This window comes from Eulemur rufifrons, chromosome 16, assembly GCF_041146395.1.
Source record: "Eulemur rufifrons isolate Redbay chromosome 16, OSU_ERuf_1, whole genome shotgun sequence".
NCBI classification, from domain to species: domain Eukaryota; kingdom Metazoa; phylum Chordata; class Mammalia; order Primates; family Lemuridae; genus Eulemur; species Eulemur rufifrons.
This window is the reverse complement of record NC_090998.1, coordinates 72,966,995-72,985,760: the sequence shown is the minus strand read 5'-3', so window position 1 is coordinate 72,985,760 and position 18,766 is coordinate 72,966,995. Positions and strand designations below refer to the sequence as shown.

Sequence of the window (18,766 nt, the reverse complement as noted above, 5' to 3'; positions counted from 1 at the left end):
GAATTTGGCATTTATAAAAGACTTGATTGTAGGTCTGATTGGGCCCTTTATATAACCATGAAACTGGTAAGTAATTGGCAGTGACAGATTTTTTTCAGCTTGTCCCTTTTATTTCATTATTTTATCAAGATTTCCCATTTTCCTTAAGGAAGCTCATAGTCATTATTAGTATTGGTGGCTCTCATATCTGATTTTGCAAAGGTCCCCTGGAATTTTGAATGTTTTAATGTACTTAAAACCGTGATAAGGATTTTAAAATTCTTCACTTATTTTAAAATATTATTTTTCACAAAATTCTGCTTGGGGAAGATAGGTGAGTTAATGATAGGGCTAATGTCCCAGTACGTTTTAGAGAGCCCAGGAGGCAGAATCAATGGCTTGATAAATTATTCTGAAGGCTGCCTAACTGAGCTATTATTGAGATTTTCTCATTTGTCAATTTAAGTGGAACTCAGAAATCATTCATTTATTCAATCAACATTTATTTACTAACCAGGCACTGTGCATAGGGATCGAGTGTACAGTGATAAAGATGACCAGAGCCTGCCCTGAAGTAGCTTACAATCTAGTTGAGAAGACAAATTTAAAATTTACACTGTGTGTACTGTGATACAAGTAATTAGCAGCAGGGGTAAAGAGAAGGACTGCAGAGTTGGACAATTCAGAAATTATAATTCTGCTTTGTGTGGTCAAGCAAGATTTGTAACGCTCTCAGAACATCAATTTCCTCATCTATAAAATGAGGGTAATAACTATCAGATGTGGTACTTGTGAGGATTAATTGATATATACCAAAAACATGGTAAAAAAAATCTATACACAGCTATTTTTACTGTGAATAAACATCTATCTAAGTGTCTTTCAGTGTGCTAGGATGAACTTTATTAGTCAAAGGAGGAAAGTAGGTATATTTAAACTGACCTGAGTCTCCTACATTTTCGGGTACACATTAGGAAATCATGTTTGTTGAATGAGTGAGTAGGATTTTACTAGATGGGTTGTGAGACAGGAAAGATATGAGCAAAGGGATGTGAAAACAAGTTCATAGTGTGTTTGGAAGAAGTAAAAGCGATAGCATAGAGGGTATGTAGAGTGTGCAACAGAATGATAAGGCCAAGAAAGAGACCTGAAGCCCATCTAGGATGCACCACAGGGCACTGGGAAGAATTCAGCAGGTAGGTAACGGGAAGTATTTGCAATGTTTAAGAAGCAGACTGACAAGATCAGATGCATGTTTCAGAAAGATAACCTGAGACACTGTGAAAAGGAAGCATTTAGGGGAGGAGTGGGCAGCAGGGGCAAGGACAGCGGTTGGGAAGCGATTATTATCCCAGTCGGCAGAGGATGAGGAGGAAGGGACAAAAACATGTTCAAGAGAGAAGTGAGTGATAACCAGTTGACTGGGGATAGAGGTAGGAAGGCAGGACTCAATGCTGAGGATTCTACTCTGAGAGACTAGGCAACGTGATTTTGCAGGAAGAGTGGTGATAAAGAGTTTAGATTATGCCTCGGAGTCTGTGGCACCCATGAAACATCAATCACTGCTCATTCCAGGTACTCTTAAAATCCTTCTGCCAAAGAGATGCTTCTCAGCATTCAGAGGTAATCCACTAGGTACAGATATTACTCAGTTTAATATATTTTGGAGTGCTCAGATACAACCAAAATATCTTTCTTTGCTTTCTTGGGGCTTTTGATCAGCAAAGAAAACTACAGGAAAGCAGTATTTATCAACTGACAAACTGGTATTGTTAGAAATCTCAAGCAAGATTTTCTTCCCCATAAATAGTATATTTGAATATAACAAATTGCTTATGTATAGTCAGATGCATTTAATTTAGTTTCATACTTTGGGTTAATAGCTTATCTGTGTCCATAGAAGGTTTTTCTAGGAAACAAAGAAAATGCATACTTTGTGGTAAAGTTTTTCCCAGGTAGAATTTTGCAATACAGTGGGGCTAATTATTTTTGTTTTCATTTCCTTTTTTAGAAATGGGGGTCTGGCCCTGTTGCCCAGGCTGAAGTGCAGTGGTATGATTCTAGCTCACTGCAACCTCAAACTCCTGGGCTCAAGGGATCCTCCTGCCTTAGCCTCTGGTGTAGCTGGGACTACAGCTCATACCTCCACACCTGTCTAATTTTTAAAAAAATTTTTTAGAGATGGGGTTTTGTTATGTTGCCCAGACCGGTCTTGAACTTTTGGCTTCAAGCAACCCTCCTGCCTCCCAAAATGCTGGGATTACAGGCATGAGCCACCATGGCTGGCCATTTTCACTTTTTAAAAAAGAATAGATTAAAAATAAACAAGAAAAGCCAATTTACAGTGACCCTCATTGACTATTTCTTTTTGGCTGGTGTAGAAATACACAAGCTGGGCCTTACCTTCCCTAGCTGCTGCTCTGTGAGGGAAAACGCGTCCATGAATGCCTGGGCAATCACTGACAAACAGCCATCTATATGTGGCGTCTTCTTAATGTCAAAGACAAACTGGGGGTTCTTCAGGATGTTTACCCAGAAGCGAAGAGGAAGGCTGTTCAAAGAGAATAATTCTTTTCAAATGGGGCCATTCACGAAGCCAATGGTCTGTTTATCACAGTTTGTAAACAGGCGGTTTTGTCCTTGTTATTGAAATGTACAAGTCTGCTTAGCCAAACATACCGAGCAACAGATGGCAGCATCACTCAGAGAACACGAAAGGGTTAAACTGACAGAGCTACTGAGAGGAAGGCTGGAGGAGAAGTTTGAAAGTGGCCCTAAGAGATGCTGCTTACCAGTGAGAACACCGCACTCCGGTCTCCAGGACCTGACCCTTTCCCACGCCTTCTAAGTGTGACACCCTGGTCTAAGCCACTGCCACATCTCACCTGGATTATTTACTCTCACACAACCGGTGGTCCTCTGCTCCAACTCTGAGGCTTTCTACCTCCCTGGTACCCCTGGGATCCGGCCCTCTGTACCTCACCCATTCCAACTCCACTGGACTCCTCGCGCTATTCTTCCTGTGTGCCAAGCAAGCTCATGCCTCACTTCTGCTACTCTGCCTTCCTGAAACGTTCCTGTCCCAGGCAGTCTCATGCCTTATGCCCTTCTCCTCTTTCAAGATGTGACTCAAATTGTCTTTATCTCTGTGAGGCTTTCTCTGACCACCCCGTCCAGACACTCTCTCTCCTCCTTCCCCACTATCTCTACTGCACTTACCACCTTTCTAATACTCTACAATTTATGTATTTTATTGTCTGTCTCCACCTATTAGAATACAAGTCCTGTGAGAACATGGATTTCCATCTGTTTTATTTGTTATTGTATCTCCAGCACCTAACAGTGGTTGGTACACAGTAGGCAACTCAGAATTGAACATGAACTTGGGAATCATTCAGAGTCCTTCCATTATCTCCTTTTCAACCCTGGCCTAGCTCATTACCTCCACCGTGCCCTGCTGGGTCTCCCAGAAGCTCCACATTCCTAGCTGCCCCTACTCAGGTGCCACGTCTGGTGGTCTGTGGCTCCCAAGCTTGGTGTGGGAGTAGTGGGACAGGGGATAAGAGGCTACAACATGGGAAGGGAGTGAGCCAGAGTAGGGAGCAGGGACAAACCTGGATTAAATGGGAGATCAGACCTAGAACTCTGTAAAACGATTTGGCTGACCCCATTGGAAGGGCTTGAGCTTGCACAGGGAAGCCCTCCTAACTCATCATAATTCTGATTCTTACTCAGCTTATGCACGAAATATTTCACATAGAGATAATGCGCTATGTTTCTTTATTGAGGAGACATTTAGAATAAATCTGGATGCCTTGCCTGTACTTACAGTAAAATGTTAAAATACACAACAAAGCACAACACAAACCTTTGGCTAGTTCTCAGGACTGCATTTGATAAATAAAAGCAGAAATTCCTGTGCAGAATCAGAGTGCAGACAGATAGCTTGGAAATTACAAAGTAACTATTTTAGCAACAACTAAAAGAGCTTTCTCTAATGGATAAATGGTATGATGAAACATTTCTCATCTTTTGCTGATGAAGCTAAACTCGTTTTAACGTTCTAGACAATGTCTTTTTTTTCATGCATTAAAGATAATAGAGTTTATTTTATTCTAAAGAATAGGATTCTCGGCATAGGAATAGTTTCAGTTATTGTTTAAAAATAGTAACTGAGCAAACATCATAGCTTACCAAGCCCAAAGATTGTGAAATAGAGATAAATGAATCCTTCTGTAACAATCTATACCCTCCTTTTAGTTAATATCCTGCAGATTCTTGAAAACAGTAATCACCTACATTCCCACCTGTTTGTTTTCCAAATATGTACGACGTCAGGATCTGTGATTTTTTTGTTTTCAGCTTGGGCATCCAAAAAGTCAAAAAAGTATTTTATAGCAAACGGGGCTCTGCTGTTGGGTAAACTCCAAATGCTTCTGAAAAGTTTTTCAAGCACAGAGTGAATTGCCACCTGAAAGACAGAGAACATCAGATTTGGGAGATTAAAAAATATGGCAGTGGTTTTAAAAACACAATAGAAAAGCAAATCTAAGTTCAGAGAAAATGATGTGCAAAACAGAAAAACAAACCAAAATTGTCAAAATGAGGCCAGTACTCACAGTGTGGGACATAGGGTCCTGAAAACCCCTGCCCTGGTTTAGATTTGGTTCATAAGCTTCTTGCTGATAACAACATTGTTTGGTCAACAGGGAGGATATCTTAGAAATCGCTAGCAGTCACCATGTCAGTTGTAGTGCTGTATACATAAACCAAGAAGCCACGGATGTTTGGCTTTTATTAGTTATGTTCAGCCTGGAAAAACTCAATCGATGCTGCTCTGTTCCCAGAATTTTTCCTGTCGCCTGTATTTCCATCATAGGGTTTTATTGTGTACTTTCCAAAGCATTTGAGTATTTTACAAAAACCAAATAGGCCGAGCTCTGTGGGACAGCTGAGAAAATCAAGAGGCTTGGACTGTCCTCTGCCCACTAAACAAATCTCCTAAGCTCTAAGTAGATTCTTTGTTATAATCTGAAGGAGCATGCCCATCAAGTTACCAGGGCCAAGTGTAGATAATAGTATTTATATCGCTAGTCATTTCAGAGGGAAAAAAAAGATCACCACAGACTTCTGTTAATTCCACTAAAAGCCAGATAAAGTAAAATTTGCTCCCGATGTGGTATTCTGCTGGCTTTCACATCTGACACTTTTATGTGAGCAAAATTCTTAATTCTAAAATGAAAAAAAAAATCAGTAAGATTTACTAGGTTTATAGTCACTGACCCTCCCCACCCCCTTCATTTTATTTGCAATTCAAGGAGGGAGTTTTATTGCTCATCTATAATAACGAGTAAACAAAAAGGAATAATTATGCTGTCAACCTAAAAAATAACATAGTGAAATGGTGGGTAGAGGGACTCAGGGCAGTATTAAATCCCTGATTGAAGATGCTACAGTAGAAATTTTGTAAAGTGCTGTTATCTCTGCAGTTTATAGGGGGAAAAAAAGGAGAAGGGGGTAGGAAGTATTTACAATTTAAACTTTCATTTTGCTTTGCTAGAAGGCACAAGGGATTTGTAACATTTTCACACTTCAGTGGAAATTAAGTCAAACACATCATACACCCCCAAGATAGCCGTAAAAAGCGCTCCCAGAACAGTAAGTGTACCTTGGTCGACAGCAGCTTTGTCAGATACATTTCTTTTACTTTGAACTTGTGCTTCCCTCGATGTCTCTTTCCTTGCACATCTTGGAATGCTTCCGAATCCGGTAAAATCTGAAGGGAAGACAGAGTAGAAGCGTTACCCAAGGAGACCATTCGTGCTACGGAAGGCATGCAATTCAGCGGTGAGCGCAAGAAAGCCTGAACTCACCAAATGGCAGTGGTCGTCAGAGTATTCCACATCTGAACGCCAGAGAAAGAGGGAGAGAAAACAGTCCATTAAAAAAACAACCACGGGCTAATTGTCCTTCTCATAAAAAGCCGCATTTGTGCATAAACTGAGGAGGAGGTTACTTGAGCTCTTCATGGCTACATTTTTTTCTCCCTGCTGCATCTTAAGAACAGTGTGAAGATGGGATGGGCTAGGGATTGGAGTGGGAAGCAGGTTCCCTGTCCCTGGAAGTATTAAAACAGAGGCCGAGTGATCTGTTGGAGAGATCAAGCCAGACTCATTTAACTTATGTACCTAGAGCATCTATGTGCCAGGGGCCACCAGGCCCACAGCAGTAAGATCAGCCTAGTTCCTGCCCTGATGGAATTTATATTCTAGCCAATGAGACATCAAACTACTTATTACACAACTAATTATTTAATTACAATTGTGATAACGATTATGAAGGAGAATAATATGCTAAGAAAGTAACAAGAGGCCGAATCTAGTCTGGGAGTTTTCTTTGTGGAAGGGATATTTAGGCTGAACCTAAATGAACAGATAGCCCACATAACAGGCTCTCCAAAAGGCCCAATCTTTGAAGCCTAAAAACCACAGCTTTGCCACTTTTTTCAACACCAGAACATCCTCCTTATGACAGAGTGATAGCCACCCTCTGCCAGATGTCTCCACTGGAGCCCGATGTAGTGATGGACAGTGGGGGTTCCCCAACGGGGTATCCTACGGCCTACCAAATTATCCCATCTATACAACCAGGAGCCCTGTACTACCAGCTTAGACTGCCTGGATGCTGGGACCTACCCTGCTCTTTCTAGTAGTGAATAACTCAGGAAGCCCTACATCTGGCTGTAAGAGAGGGATTTTAAATCCCTAGGTCCTATTCCAGGTTTATCTCCAGAGAAATTATATCCCAGTCCAGACAATCAGTTCTCAGCCCTCAGGGTTCTGGGCCTCCTCTCACACAGTGTTCTCCCACCCTGAGGCTACCGGGGAGGTAGAAGATGTCTTTGGAGGGTGGCCTGCTGACTTTCCCATAAAAGCTCCCTCTTTAGTTTGTCTCTCCACTTTCTGGGAATTTCGCAAACGCTATCACAGGAGCCTTGGACTTTCTAAGTGGACTGTCTTGTTTGTTCATCGCTGTGTGATTATCTGTAATCTTCCCTCTCCGTTTGCCAAGGGCTCCCCTCTGGTAGCCCCTTCCCACCAAGGAGCTGGAAAAAAAGCTGTAAGGCTGAGATGCTGCCCTGAGGCTAGAGCCGCTGAGAGGCAGCAACTTCCTCAGTGTTGGGCAGCCCGCGCCAACCACCATTTACAGTTTCCTCTCCTGGCCAGGCTCACATTCTTAGAACTGGAAACACATCAGAATGGCTTTTCTCAGCTTTCAGAGAATTACACAGTAACCACTCAATCTCACCTTTGTGACAATACATCTGAGAGAGGCAAAAAGCAATACTTCATAAAGCTGGGTGAGAACAAAAGGTTAACAATATTATATTGGTTACCTGAAGTAAAATTTGCTATCTTCTTAAAGACTTTTATAGTGGATCCATTTGATATCTGAAACCAAAGATAAAAAATATATGAGTTTTCAAAATTTAATGTATTTCTCAACTTCACCCAGGAATTAGATGGCTGGATGGATCTTATATGCTGTCACTTATTAAATCAAATATTTATCAAGAATTACTACGTTCTGGGCACTGTGCTGGAGGCTGGGGCCGTAAGGACAAGCAAGACACTGTCTCTGCCCTCAAGGGACTCGCGGTCCTGTGAAGGAGGCAGATGAGGCCATGAGCACAGTGAGGTGTGTGTGTGCTCAGAAGGTGGAGGCCAGGACCCTGTGGGACAGAGGGGAGGGGGGGCCAGCCTGGGAAGATGGGAGAACTAAGCCATGCTAGGACAGGGCCCAGCCTCTCCGAGGTCGAGGGAAGCCTGGGCCAGTTTCATGTTTTGAGGTTCCTATTTGTTACGTACTGAATGTTTGCGTCCTCTCCAAATTAGCAAATTGAAATCTTCAGCCCAATGTGATGGTATTAGGAGGCGGGGCCTTTGGGAGGTGAGTAGGTCGTGAGGGTAGAATGCTCCTGATGGGAACAGTGCCCTTCTGAGAAGGGACACCGGAGCTTATTGGTTCTCTCGGCCTTCTCTCATTTGAGGCAACAACACCGAGAGGGCACTCTGCAAACCAGGGAGAGGGTCCTCGCCAGACGCTGAATACCAGCACTTTGCCCTGATCTTGGACTTCCAGCCTCCAGAACCCTGAGAAATAAATGTTTGCTGTTTAAGCCAGCCAGTTGATTATATTCTGTTACAGCAGCCCTAACTGGCTAAGACACTACTGTATTAAGAAATGAAGAAATGCTGAAACAGGTTTTCAAAAATTGTGGAATATAAAGCTGGCGTCTACCCTCTGACACAGCATTTTCATATCTAGGTCTATACTCAACAGAAATAAGTACAAGTCCTGTGTGTAAACTATGTGTAATTGCCCCATACTGCAATCAACCAAAATCTCCATGATACCCATTCAACGTTAGAAGGAATAATTTGGAGCATATTCCTTCAACAGATTATAAAACAATGAAAATGATCAAACTGTTATATGCCACGTGGGTGAATCCTACAATCCTAATATTGAGCAAAAGAAGCCTGACACAAAAGAAAGCATCCTGAATGATTCCATTTATAAAGAGCTGACAAAACTCAGAGAGTCAGATACATTATTTCTATGTCAGATATTTAGAGAAGTGATCAGAAAGGGCCAGGAGGAGGCTTCCATTTCCTGACCTGGGCGGCAGTTACAGATGTGTGCACTGGGTAACTCCTCCAGCAGCACACTTATGGTTTCTTCTCTTTTCTGTGGGTATATAGAGGTTGAGCATTCCTAATGTGAAAATATGAAATCTGAAATGCTTCAAATTCTGAAACTTTTGAGTGCTGACATGATGCCACAAGTGGGAAATCCTATACCCATGACCTCATATGATGGGTCACTGTCAGAACCCAGTCAAAACTTTGTTTCTTGCACAAAATTAAAAATACTGTATAAAATTACCTTAAGGCTATAAGGTATACATGAAACATAAATGAATTTTGTGTTTAGACTTGGGTCCATTCCCCAAGATATCTCCTTATGTACATGCAAATATTCCAAAATCCAAAATCTGAAACAGTTCTGGTTCCAAGCATTTTGGAAAAGGGATACTCAACTTGTAATATTTTTTAAAAACTTGTAAAGTCATAAAAATTGCAGATACACTTTAATAAAAACTTTGAAATTTAAGTAGAACATACAGGAGAGTGATTAACTTTTGCTGATACTAAGTGTGCAGCTATTAGTATGTATTAGTCCGTTGTATGAATATACTACAAATAGTCATATAATAAAAGGGAAGAATTATTAACACGTGCTACAGCATCGATGAACTTCAAAAACATTATGCCAAGTGAAAAAAGCCAGTCACAAAAGACCACATATTATACAACCCCATTTACATGGAATGTGGAGAAAAGGCAAGTTTATACAGACAGAACATGTGGGGTACTAGTTGCCTAAAGCAGGGGTGGAGGATATAACAAGTGACTGCTAACGAGTACAAGGTGTCAGGGGTGACGAAAAGGTTCTCAAATTAGATTGTGGTAATGGTTGTGCAATTCTGTAAATATACCCCAAACCACTGAATTGTATATTTTAAACAGGTGGGCTTTACGGTATATAAATTCTCTCTCAATAGAACTATTAAAAATTGCCACATATTTTAAATGTATGCATTTTAGAAATAAACACTGACATGGTAATACAATGCCTGTGTATACGGAGCCTCTTTTGGGAGTTGGGAGCCCAGGTCCTGGTCCTGCAGTACCCCCTGTCCCACACCCTGATGGGTCCTGGCCAATAACCAGGTGCAGAAGTGCCCTTCAGGCAGAGGGGGACAGAGAGGCTAAGATGCAGAGGGCAGGCCTGGCTCCCAGGGAAGAGTACTGTTCTCTGGGAGAGTCTGGTCCACAAAGTTGTAAGACAAAGGAGGCAGATCAGAGATACACAAACCCCCACATCCATCCTGAACTGGTGGCTAGAGGATTAACCCTGTCATTTCTGAAGCTTATCAGCTAGGCGATTTTGCCTTCCACTTTAAAGATCCAAGGCTGTCCTGAATTCTAATACTAGTTTGGACCTGGTCTTCCCCAGTTTGGAAAAACATAAGAAACTAGAATTTCTCTTCCGGCCTGCTGCACATTGGTGATCAGAGTGTATAAGCCTGCCCAGCAAGCACCAAAGGATTAAAACCTAAGCTCCCTTCAGGTTGCATCTAGAAGGAAGAACACAGAGCGAGGGCCAGCCCTCAAGTGGCCCCTGAACACAGCTGTCCAGCCAGCTGTGTCCACCCAGCCACTAAGTGATGGCCAGAGGCTTCCAACTGCTGGTGTTCATGACATCTTTGGGGGGAGGGGTGGCTGGGCCCATGAAGCCTCTGCAAAGTGTCTCCAACGAGGATTCTTAACTCTGGCTGGGCTCTCCTACTCTGCTGTTGTTACCTAACATCCTCTCTGTCCCCCCTTGAGCCATTCATTGTTTTCTGGCTGATTTTCCAGTTCTCCATATTTGATGCAATTACAGTAAATGCTCTGTGCAGGCACCCCCTTAGCAATACTCAGACACCGAGTTTATGAGGAGGTTTGAACACAGTTACAAAATTCCTCCCCACGAAGGGCTGGATATGCTTTGTGTTTCGGAGCCAATAAATATCTTTTTATAAAAGGAAGCTGGTGATTCATTCTGGGTAATTGTCAAAGAATGAATCCCAAATGGATCCTGTGGAGTGTTGAGCCAATACTCCGCTACTGTCAGACGCTTTGTTTTGCCAGAAGTGAGCACCCTTACTCTATAATCACAAACACCACGGATGGGCCTTCCGATAAGAAGCACTGCCAAAAGTTCAAATGTCTTCTCACGAGCTGGCACAGACTCACTGCTGGCGCTGTGCTCAGACATTCAGATAGCGCAGACGCGGCCTGTACCAAGGAAATTTTACTCTGAAATTATCTCCTGAGAGCAAGTGTAAAAGCATTTTATTAGTGGATGAGGGGTGTGTGTGTGTGAGTGTGTATGTGTGTGAGTGTATTTCTAACTTTCACAGCTGCTCTGGGGCTAGAACATTTCCGCCATGTGACACTTTAACACTAAAGACAGAAAAATAGTTTATTTACAGATGTTTGTGGGAGGACAAGGTTTCTGTTTCGCACAAGTCAGCTGCTGCCGAGGTAAGGACAGAAATGCCTTTTTGAAAAGTGTCACGGCATCCAAAGTGTTAAAAAGATGATTCTGTTTGTTCCATCTGAGGAGCTCCAAATGCTTTTCTAACAGTGACTCATTAATCGTCCCCTACTCCTGTGAGGCAGGGAGCATCCTCTGGGCCCCTACTTTAGGGATGAAAACCAAATTAAATCAAAGAAAGATTAATGCCACTAGATGGATCTACGGCAGGAATGTTTCTCCAGCCCAGAGCAGAACCAGTACGCCAGCACTTTCAAATTAAATTCCTTCCAGTCTCAGTGCTACAGGATTTGATGTGACAACAGGCCATTCCCCTCCCATGATGGCCAGCCCACGTAGGGGGTAGATTCCCATCCTCAAAATTTTTTTTTTTTTTTTTTTGAGACAGAGTCTTGCTCTATTGCCTGGGCTAGAGTGCCTAGCATCTGCCTAGCTCACAGCAACCTCAAACTCCTGAGCTCAAGTGATCCTCCTGCCTCAGCCTCCCAAGTAGCAGGGACTACAGGCATGCGCCACCATGCCCGGCTAATTTTTTCTACATATGTTTTTAGCTGTCCAGATAATTTCTTTCTATTTTTAATAGAGACGGGGGTCTCGCTCTTGCTCAGGCTGGTCTCGAACTCCTGACCTTCAGCAATCCTCCCTCCTCGGCCTCCCAGAGTGCTAGGATTACAGGCGTGAGCCACCGTGCCCGGCCCCATCATCAGAATTAGAAGCTCTGACCACTCAGAGAGAAACGGACCCAGGTCAACAATGTAAAGTCACTCTTAACATAAACAGGGGCTACACGTCCTCTAAACCTCTTGCAAGCAAAGGTGAGATTTCTTTATGGTAAGATACTATCTGTACAGCATAACTTGGAGATAATTCCATAAAAATAGATTTCCTAAAAAAAAAAAAAAAAAAAAATAAGGTTGGACTTATGTTTAACCTTATCAAAGCTGCCATTTTTGTAGGTAAAAACAGTTAACTATGGGCAATTTCATATGGCTTAACCTAAGAGAAATGCTGGAATTTTAGCTACAAATTTTATGGAAAATTATAAATATCCTCTCAGTATCTTGACACCTTTTGTTTGTTTAAAGAAAAAAAACAATCTGAAAACACAATAATCAGAATGAATCACCACATGGAAACCTCATTCCCGAAACTGCCTTTTCTGCTAAAACGATCTCATGTGGAAACAGAATTCTATTCCACTAGCCTCGTCCAGGCAGCCACCCGCCAATATTGTCATCTCCCTCAGCTCTTCTCACCGATGCCCCAAGGCTGGAAATAGATGAAAAAGAAATCTTTTTTCTCAGGGCCCGAAGGATAACCTTGCTCAGTCCTTCAGCAAAGGGGGCTGGGGCTCTCAGAACATTCTCACCAGGCGCATCGAACCCAGGGCAGGCTTAGGGGATTCTTGAAACTAGAGCACATGCCCACAGGGCTCCTGTTTCCGTCTTGTTTACTTGAAATTCACTCCCTCTGTGGACCATTAGAGATAACCCCGAGCTTGTCTTGCGTCCTGAAGGAGCCAGGTCTCCGGGAGTGTGTGGAATTGGGGACCTATGCTGGGCTGGAGGTGTCAGAGCTTGGACGCCTGGGAGAGGCCTCCTTTCTGAAGAAGGCAACTGTCATCTTCATGGACTGCTGGCTAGAAAGGAGGTTAAAGTAGGATTGCAAGTAGGGAATCATTTTGATAAATTCACAGACATGAGATTTATCACAAGATTTTAAAAAGTTAACCTTTTGAATTTGACACCAGAAAATGTAACTACCAGGATTTCTCATAAATCGGGCCGGCTCTGAGCAAGGTTATCTCTCGGGCCCTGAGCACAGCCACAGTCTCTACGTGGTTCTTTTTTCATCTGCTTTCAGCCTTGGGGCATCAGTGAGAGGAGCTGTGTGACCTTGGCCAAGTTTCTCAGCCCCTCTGGGCCTCAGAATGGGGAGAAATGATAGTATTCACCTCATGGAGCTGTGAAGATGACCAAGGCAGTTGCTATTGGTGAACGCCCCTAGAACAGTGCCTGGCACACAAGGGGCACTACGTGTGTTTATTAAATAAATGAGCATCTAAAGACATGCACACTGCAAGAGACCTTTAGAGAGAGTCCAGTCCCTTGATTTTAGTGTCGCAGATGACACACCTGATCAGAAATGACCTTACCCAACAGACCTTCTGGGATGTCCCTATGAGTGTCTTTTGAATGACAAATTTGGTGTTGGTGACCACTTCTGCATCAGCACACATCTGTTACAAGCAACCCTCTTCAAGCAGTGTAGTGGTTAAACGTCTTCTCTGCCTCTCAAAACTCTGCAGCTCAGAACAAGAGGTATGATCTGTAGAGAAACTTTTCCTGCCCAACAGAACGCCTGTCCTGCACACTCAACACCACTCCACGCAGGGTTTGGGTACCATAACACGGTCCAGCAAAAGGTCACAGGGGTGCACGTGAGAGGGAGAAAGCCTGGACCCCAGAGAGACCATCCCACCACAGCCGCATGGGGCAAGCATGTCCCACCCGCTGGACACAAAGACTCCTGATCTCGTTGGCTACACAAGGCCGTCCCCTTCATAGTAAATGCACACAGAGCGACAGCCAGTGAAGGCAGCACTGGGGGAGGGTTTAATTATAGGGGTGAACGACTCCTCTGGCTTAATGTGTTTGTGAAGACAGCGGCACGCTTAACCCCTCGTCTGCACAGGACAGAACGAGACTGGAGCAGAAATCCGCCCTCCTGCCTCATGGGTTGTCGTGGACATTAATTGACCTAATGCGTGTGAGCAGTGCGGGGCACTGTCTGCCACTGTTACCATCAAGGAAAGCAATTGCCACGATGCTCGGTTTGGCAAGGACCCCAGCCAACAGGTGACAAGAGGGCATCACTGGCAGCGTGCGGCGCTGGGGTCTGCATCTAATCCATGAGACGCTGTATTTCTGCTGTGCCCCCAGACCCCCTCTAGAAACCTGTTCTTCAAACAAACAGAGTAAATCATCCGGGAGACCAGCTACACCCTGTGTTCCCTAAGGACAGACCAAGGCGGGAGGAAACAGGCTCACACTCCAGCAGCAGGGACTTTGTTTGGATAGTAGGAGGAACTGGCCGTCACTGCAGATTAACTTTAAAATCTAACTAATTTGGACTAATTGGAGGGAGGTGAGTCTGATTCACTTAAAACTCTGAATTAGACCCTATTTTTAAATGAAATATTTTTTTGCTTTCAAGCACATACAGTGACTCAAACTAGGGCACTTTAGTAAATGAATAAGAGTGATAATTAGCATCTTGTCTCTTTGGAGGGAAATGCAAGTGCTCGAGGAGAAAATTTTTCTTTAAACAAAAGAGCAAACCAAACTTCAGCCCAGCCCTGTCAAATTACCCCAAATTTCGAATCTGCGGAGGCACGACTAAATCAAGTATAGATTTCAGTGGCTGAGGGTGGTGGTGGATGCTTTTCTCCGAGCGGTCTTTAAAAAACAGAGCTTTTGAGATGGTCCAGGCCCAGAGAGCACTGGGCCCGATGACCTCCCGGTTTCCTTCAAGCTCTCCGCGTTTATTTGCCTTATGGCTTAGCTTCTAAACACAAGGAGAATCCTTTAAGCCCTCATGTCCTCGTCTTGTCATTTATTACCACCGTGCAGCAACGCTGGGGTATGAGGCCAATAAATCATTTGGACGGGAAGTGACTACAGGCCGGATTAATTTCATTATCATCCTTAAGCAGATAGGTGTCTAGCACGGCTGGTGTCTCCAGTGAAGAGTGATGTCCTATCTCTCCCGACAGGCCTTCCCCTTGCCTCGCAGACAGCTGTGGTGGCTCTTCGTTTTCCCCACTGGAGTGGCTTGTCCTGCCTTTCCCTATTAATGGCAGTGACTGACCATATCCCCCTTCCTTCGGGGCCACCCCCTGCTGCCCACTGTGGCCACAGGGTGCCGAGAAGCCCCGCAGGGAAGGTACAGCTGAGCAAGGCGTGCACTCTAGCCAAAGCACCAAAGGAGGCCTCTGAGGCCGTGCCCTTCCGAACCTGCCAATACAAGTTTGCCACCTAGACGAGGGGACGGGAGATGGCCCGCAGTCTGGAACCCTGAACTTCAAACCGATGCCATAAGCCCCTCTCTAAGCACTTCCACAGCCCTGACTGTGCCCTCCCTCCCTCCATCACACCCCGCCCCACCCCCCAGCAGTTCTTCTAAGTGCGGCCACCAACACCCCGGGTTCCTGAGCCCAGGAACACCTGCTTTTAGAAAGCTCCCTGGGGATGTTCCAAACTCCAAAAGCTAAGAACGACAGCTCTTGGCAAGATGATTCCAAGGTTGGCAAGTCTGGGCTACAGGAGAGTGAGCACAGGAGCAAGTTGTTAATCTGCGGCTTTCTCTGCCAGGTCCCCTCCAGCAAAGCCGCAGGGACAGCAACCACTCAGGTGTCACCCAAAGCAACCACTTTGAAACTGCCCCAAGATGGCATGCTCTGTCCCTGGCCATTGTCCAGAAAGCTCTGCTCTGGAACATTCCCAGCTTCCTCCCGGTGAAGGGAGGGCCTGGCAGAGTCCAAAGTCCTCCCTGGGACTTTCTGGCTGTGGGAGACAGGAGGCGCCTCCTCGCCCCGTGTCCTGGGAAGCGCCTCCTCCTGGCTTCGCCAGCTCTGGAAAAGCAGCCGCATCCCGCACCTGCCCAGCCCCCGCGTGCCCTCCCCGAGCCCTCCCCTGCCCCAACGTCTCTCCCGTCTACACAGCGTGTAGCATCCACCTCCACGGCAACTCTGAATCCACTCGTGCGTCGCCATCTCCAGAGCCACTGTGTCACTTCTAGACAGCACATTCCGCACTTGAAATTCTTCAACAGCTTCTAATGGCCTCCCTATCGCTCCTTACACCTATGCCCCGTGCTCAGCCATGATCATTTCAGAAACACAAATCTCCAGTGGCTTCCCCCATTCTTGTGGTAAGATCTGAACTCCTGAAGAGGCTGCCCGGGCCCTGCAGGCCTGCGTCACCCCTACTTGCACCGCCCCCTTCTCTGTAAGGGGCCACAGCACGTGCTCACGCAGCCACGGACCCTGCAGCCAACTCTCTGGATCCAAACCCGGCTCTGCCGCTGACTAGCTGTTACTAAACCTCCCCCAGCCTCAGTGTAGCCATCCAGAAAATGGGGTTAATGATAGTACCAACCTCGCAGGACTGTTACAGGACACAATGAGCCAAAATACAAGAAAATGTTGAAAACAGCAACCAGCACGGAATAAGTGCTCCATAGCATTGGCTATTACTGGCTCTCACTCCGCTCCACACCATCCCTGCCCCTGGCTCTCTCAAGTTTTGGCCAATCTAAAAGCCAGTCTGTGGAAGGACACACACTCCCCCTCCCCTGCAGATGCACTGGCCCCCTATCCCAGCCTGGCTGAGTCCTCCTCATTCTTTAGGCCCCAGCTCAGTGATCACCTCCTCCGGGAAGCCTTCCCGGATGCTCCAAGCCATAGCACTATGACACTGGAAGTTGTTGCCTCTTTCCTCGTCTCTCCCTCCCTCCCTTTACGCCTTCCCAGGGCTGCAGGCTCCATGAGGACAGGAACCTGGTCTCTGTTTCAATCCATGCATCTCCAGCTCTCAGCACACGGTGGATCTCCAACAAAGACCCAGATAATGCTGCCGAACACGTGACTCCCAGCACCCCGCGGGGTCAGGAACCTCCCCTGCCTCCCGTCTTGTTACACGCAGGTTTGCCTGGCACTCCGGTCTCCGAGAAGTCGTGTGTGCCTCTCACTGACCGCAGCGTGCAACCCCCGTGTGGGTCAAGGGGCCTAAGGAAGTATCGCTGAATCTTGCAAACAGGAAATTTAGAACTTCTTCAGAAAAAAGGACCCTACACAAAAGGTTACGAGCTCTGTAGCAGACACTGGGGACCGAGGTGAGGCTTAGCACTTCTAGAGGGTTCGTGCAGCATCAACGCCTTTGCCACCCAGCGGAGGCTAAATGGTAACTCGTCCCTGCCTTTCCTAGGAACGTCCTTCACAGGGTCTGAGAGTCCCCTAAAGGCAAAGCTTCCCACCTAAAATTCAGCTCGGAGAGTGTTCGAGCAATAGGAAAACCACAGCCTTCCGAGCGGGGGACACGTGACAAACACACCCCGGCTCATCTGAGCAGGCACCAAAGAAAACCGAAACAAGCGATCTGCAGACTATTCCAGGACGTGGGCAAGAGTCCCGCGTTCCTTAAAAGGATTTCTGGAGATTCTCTGGTCCAGTTAGGAGGGGCCGAGGGAAGCGGCACGGGGGCCAGGCCTCGCGCCTACCTCGTAGTGGCCGATGGTGTTCAGCTTGGTGATTCCACCTTCGAGGATCACAGACGAACTGTCAATGTCCAGAAGTTCTTTTTGTCGTGTGCCTACTTGCAGTTCTGGAAAAAAAGGCAGGGGGGAGGTGTGGGTTTTATTTATTTTTTTAAATTACAATGAGAAATTTTAAATGCTACCCCTGTTACTTTCACAAATATTATCTATAAATAAATAAAATTTGAATACAGTGGTGAATCTGTTTAAGGTGTGGCGATATCAGACTGGTAGCCTGAATTTTGTTTTGTGTTTAGGGCTCTGACTTTTTTTTTTTTTTTTTTTTTTAAAGAGACAGGGTCTTGCTCTGTTGCCCAGGCTGGAGTGCAGCGGCATGATCACAGCTCACTGCAGCCTTGAACTCCTAGGCTGGTCAGCCTCCCAAGTGGCTGGGACTGCGGGCATGAGCCATTGCACCTGGCCGGGGCTCTGATGTTTAAAACTACTTTTCCTTGAAGCTTTTACCCTGAGGCTTTTACTCGTGCCCAGGGTCAGTATGTTGCCCATAAATGTATGAGGTTTTTTTTTGTTTTGTTTTGTTTTTAACTATGGTGTTTTATTATTTATTTTAATGTCAACTCAGTGCCAACAATTAAAGATTGGAGATTGCACATAAAAATTTGGATGTCTCATTTGTCTTCTCAAAAAAAAAAAAAATCAGACTATCTGGTACCACTGGCCCTACGGCCCACATGGCAGCCGTGAGCTGAAGCTAAGCGGCACTGTCCCCTTAGGTGGCAAGTCTTTTCCCAACTAAGCCAGGCCCCACCACTTGCGGCAGCAGACAGCCCTTATGCATGTCCTTTCTGCCCCATTTGGGCGTCTGAGTTTGTGAGCCTCTGCTAGAAGAGCTCTGAGCATAGCTGCTTCTAGCGTTAGATTTCGATGCAGTTTATGGTTGCTTTCTAAGGCTCTGCCTTAGTTTCCTGAGACCAGCTCGGAGGTAGTTTGGAAGATCTGCAGGCAGGCAGAAGCCTGACACGGCTGCAGGCTGTGTCTCTATTAATACTGTCAGACCACAACGTGAGGCCACCTGCTTGTCCTGCTCCCTGCCTTCCTACCTGAGGAGGCAAGGCACATCTGTCTGGCACAAACCCAGAAAGGGTGAGGATGGCACTACCCACTCATCGGCGGCAGGACTGAGGCTGTGGGGCTGTTCTCCCTGTGGTAGTCGGGCTGGGTGTGCCCGTGTCCTCTGGAGTGAGAGCCACGTGTTTGGGAGATGTATGTTCAGGGCAGGGAAGTCAACGGTCTGGGGTCAGTCATGGTTTCCTGGCTGGGGCCGCCCCTTTGATCCTGTGTC

The 18,766-nt window shown here is 45.6% G+C and overlaps 1 protein-coding gene across 1 annotated transcript in view; it reads right to left on the bottom strand.

The window, feature by feature from the left end:
* PLXNC1 (plexin C1) overlaps nt 1-18,766 on the bottom strand; it is a 136,671-nt gene that overhangs the window by 4,257 nt on the left and 113,648 nt on the right. Inside the window, exons 23-28 of the mRNA XM_069490067.1 lie at nt 17,428-17,531; nt 7,376-7,430; nt 5,853-5,884; nt 5,648-5,755; nt 4,287-4,450; nt 2,383-2,530 (exon numbers count right to left, since the gene is read on the bottom strand). Of these exons, the coding sequence (XP_069346168.1) occupies nt 2,383-2,530; nt 4,287-4,450; nt 5,648-5,755; nt 5,853-5,884; nt 7,376-7,430; nt 17,428-17,531 (611 nt within the window). The remainder of the gene's footprint in view (nt 1-2,382; nt 2,531-4,286; nt 4,451-5,647; nt 5,756-5,852; nt 5,885-7,375; nt 7,431-17,427; nt 17,532-18,766) is intronic.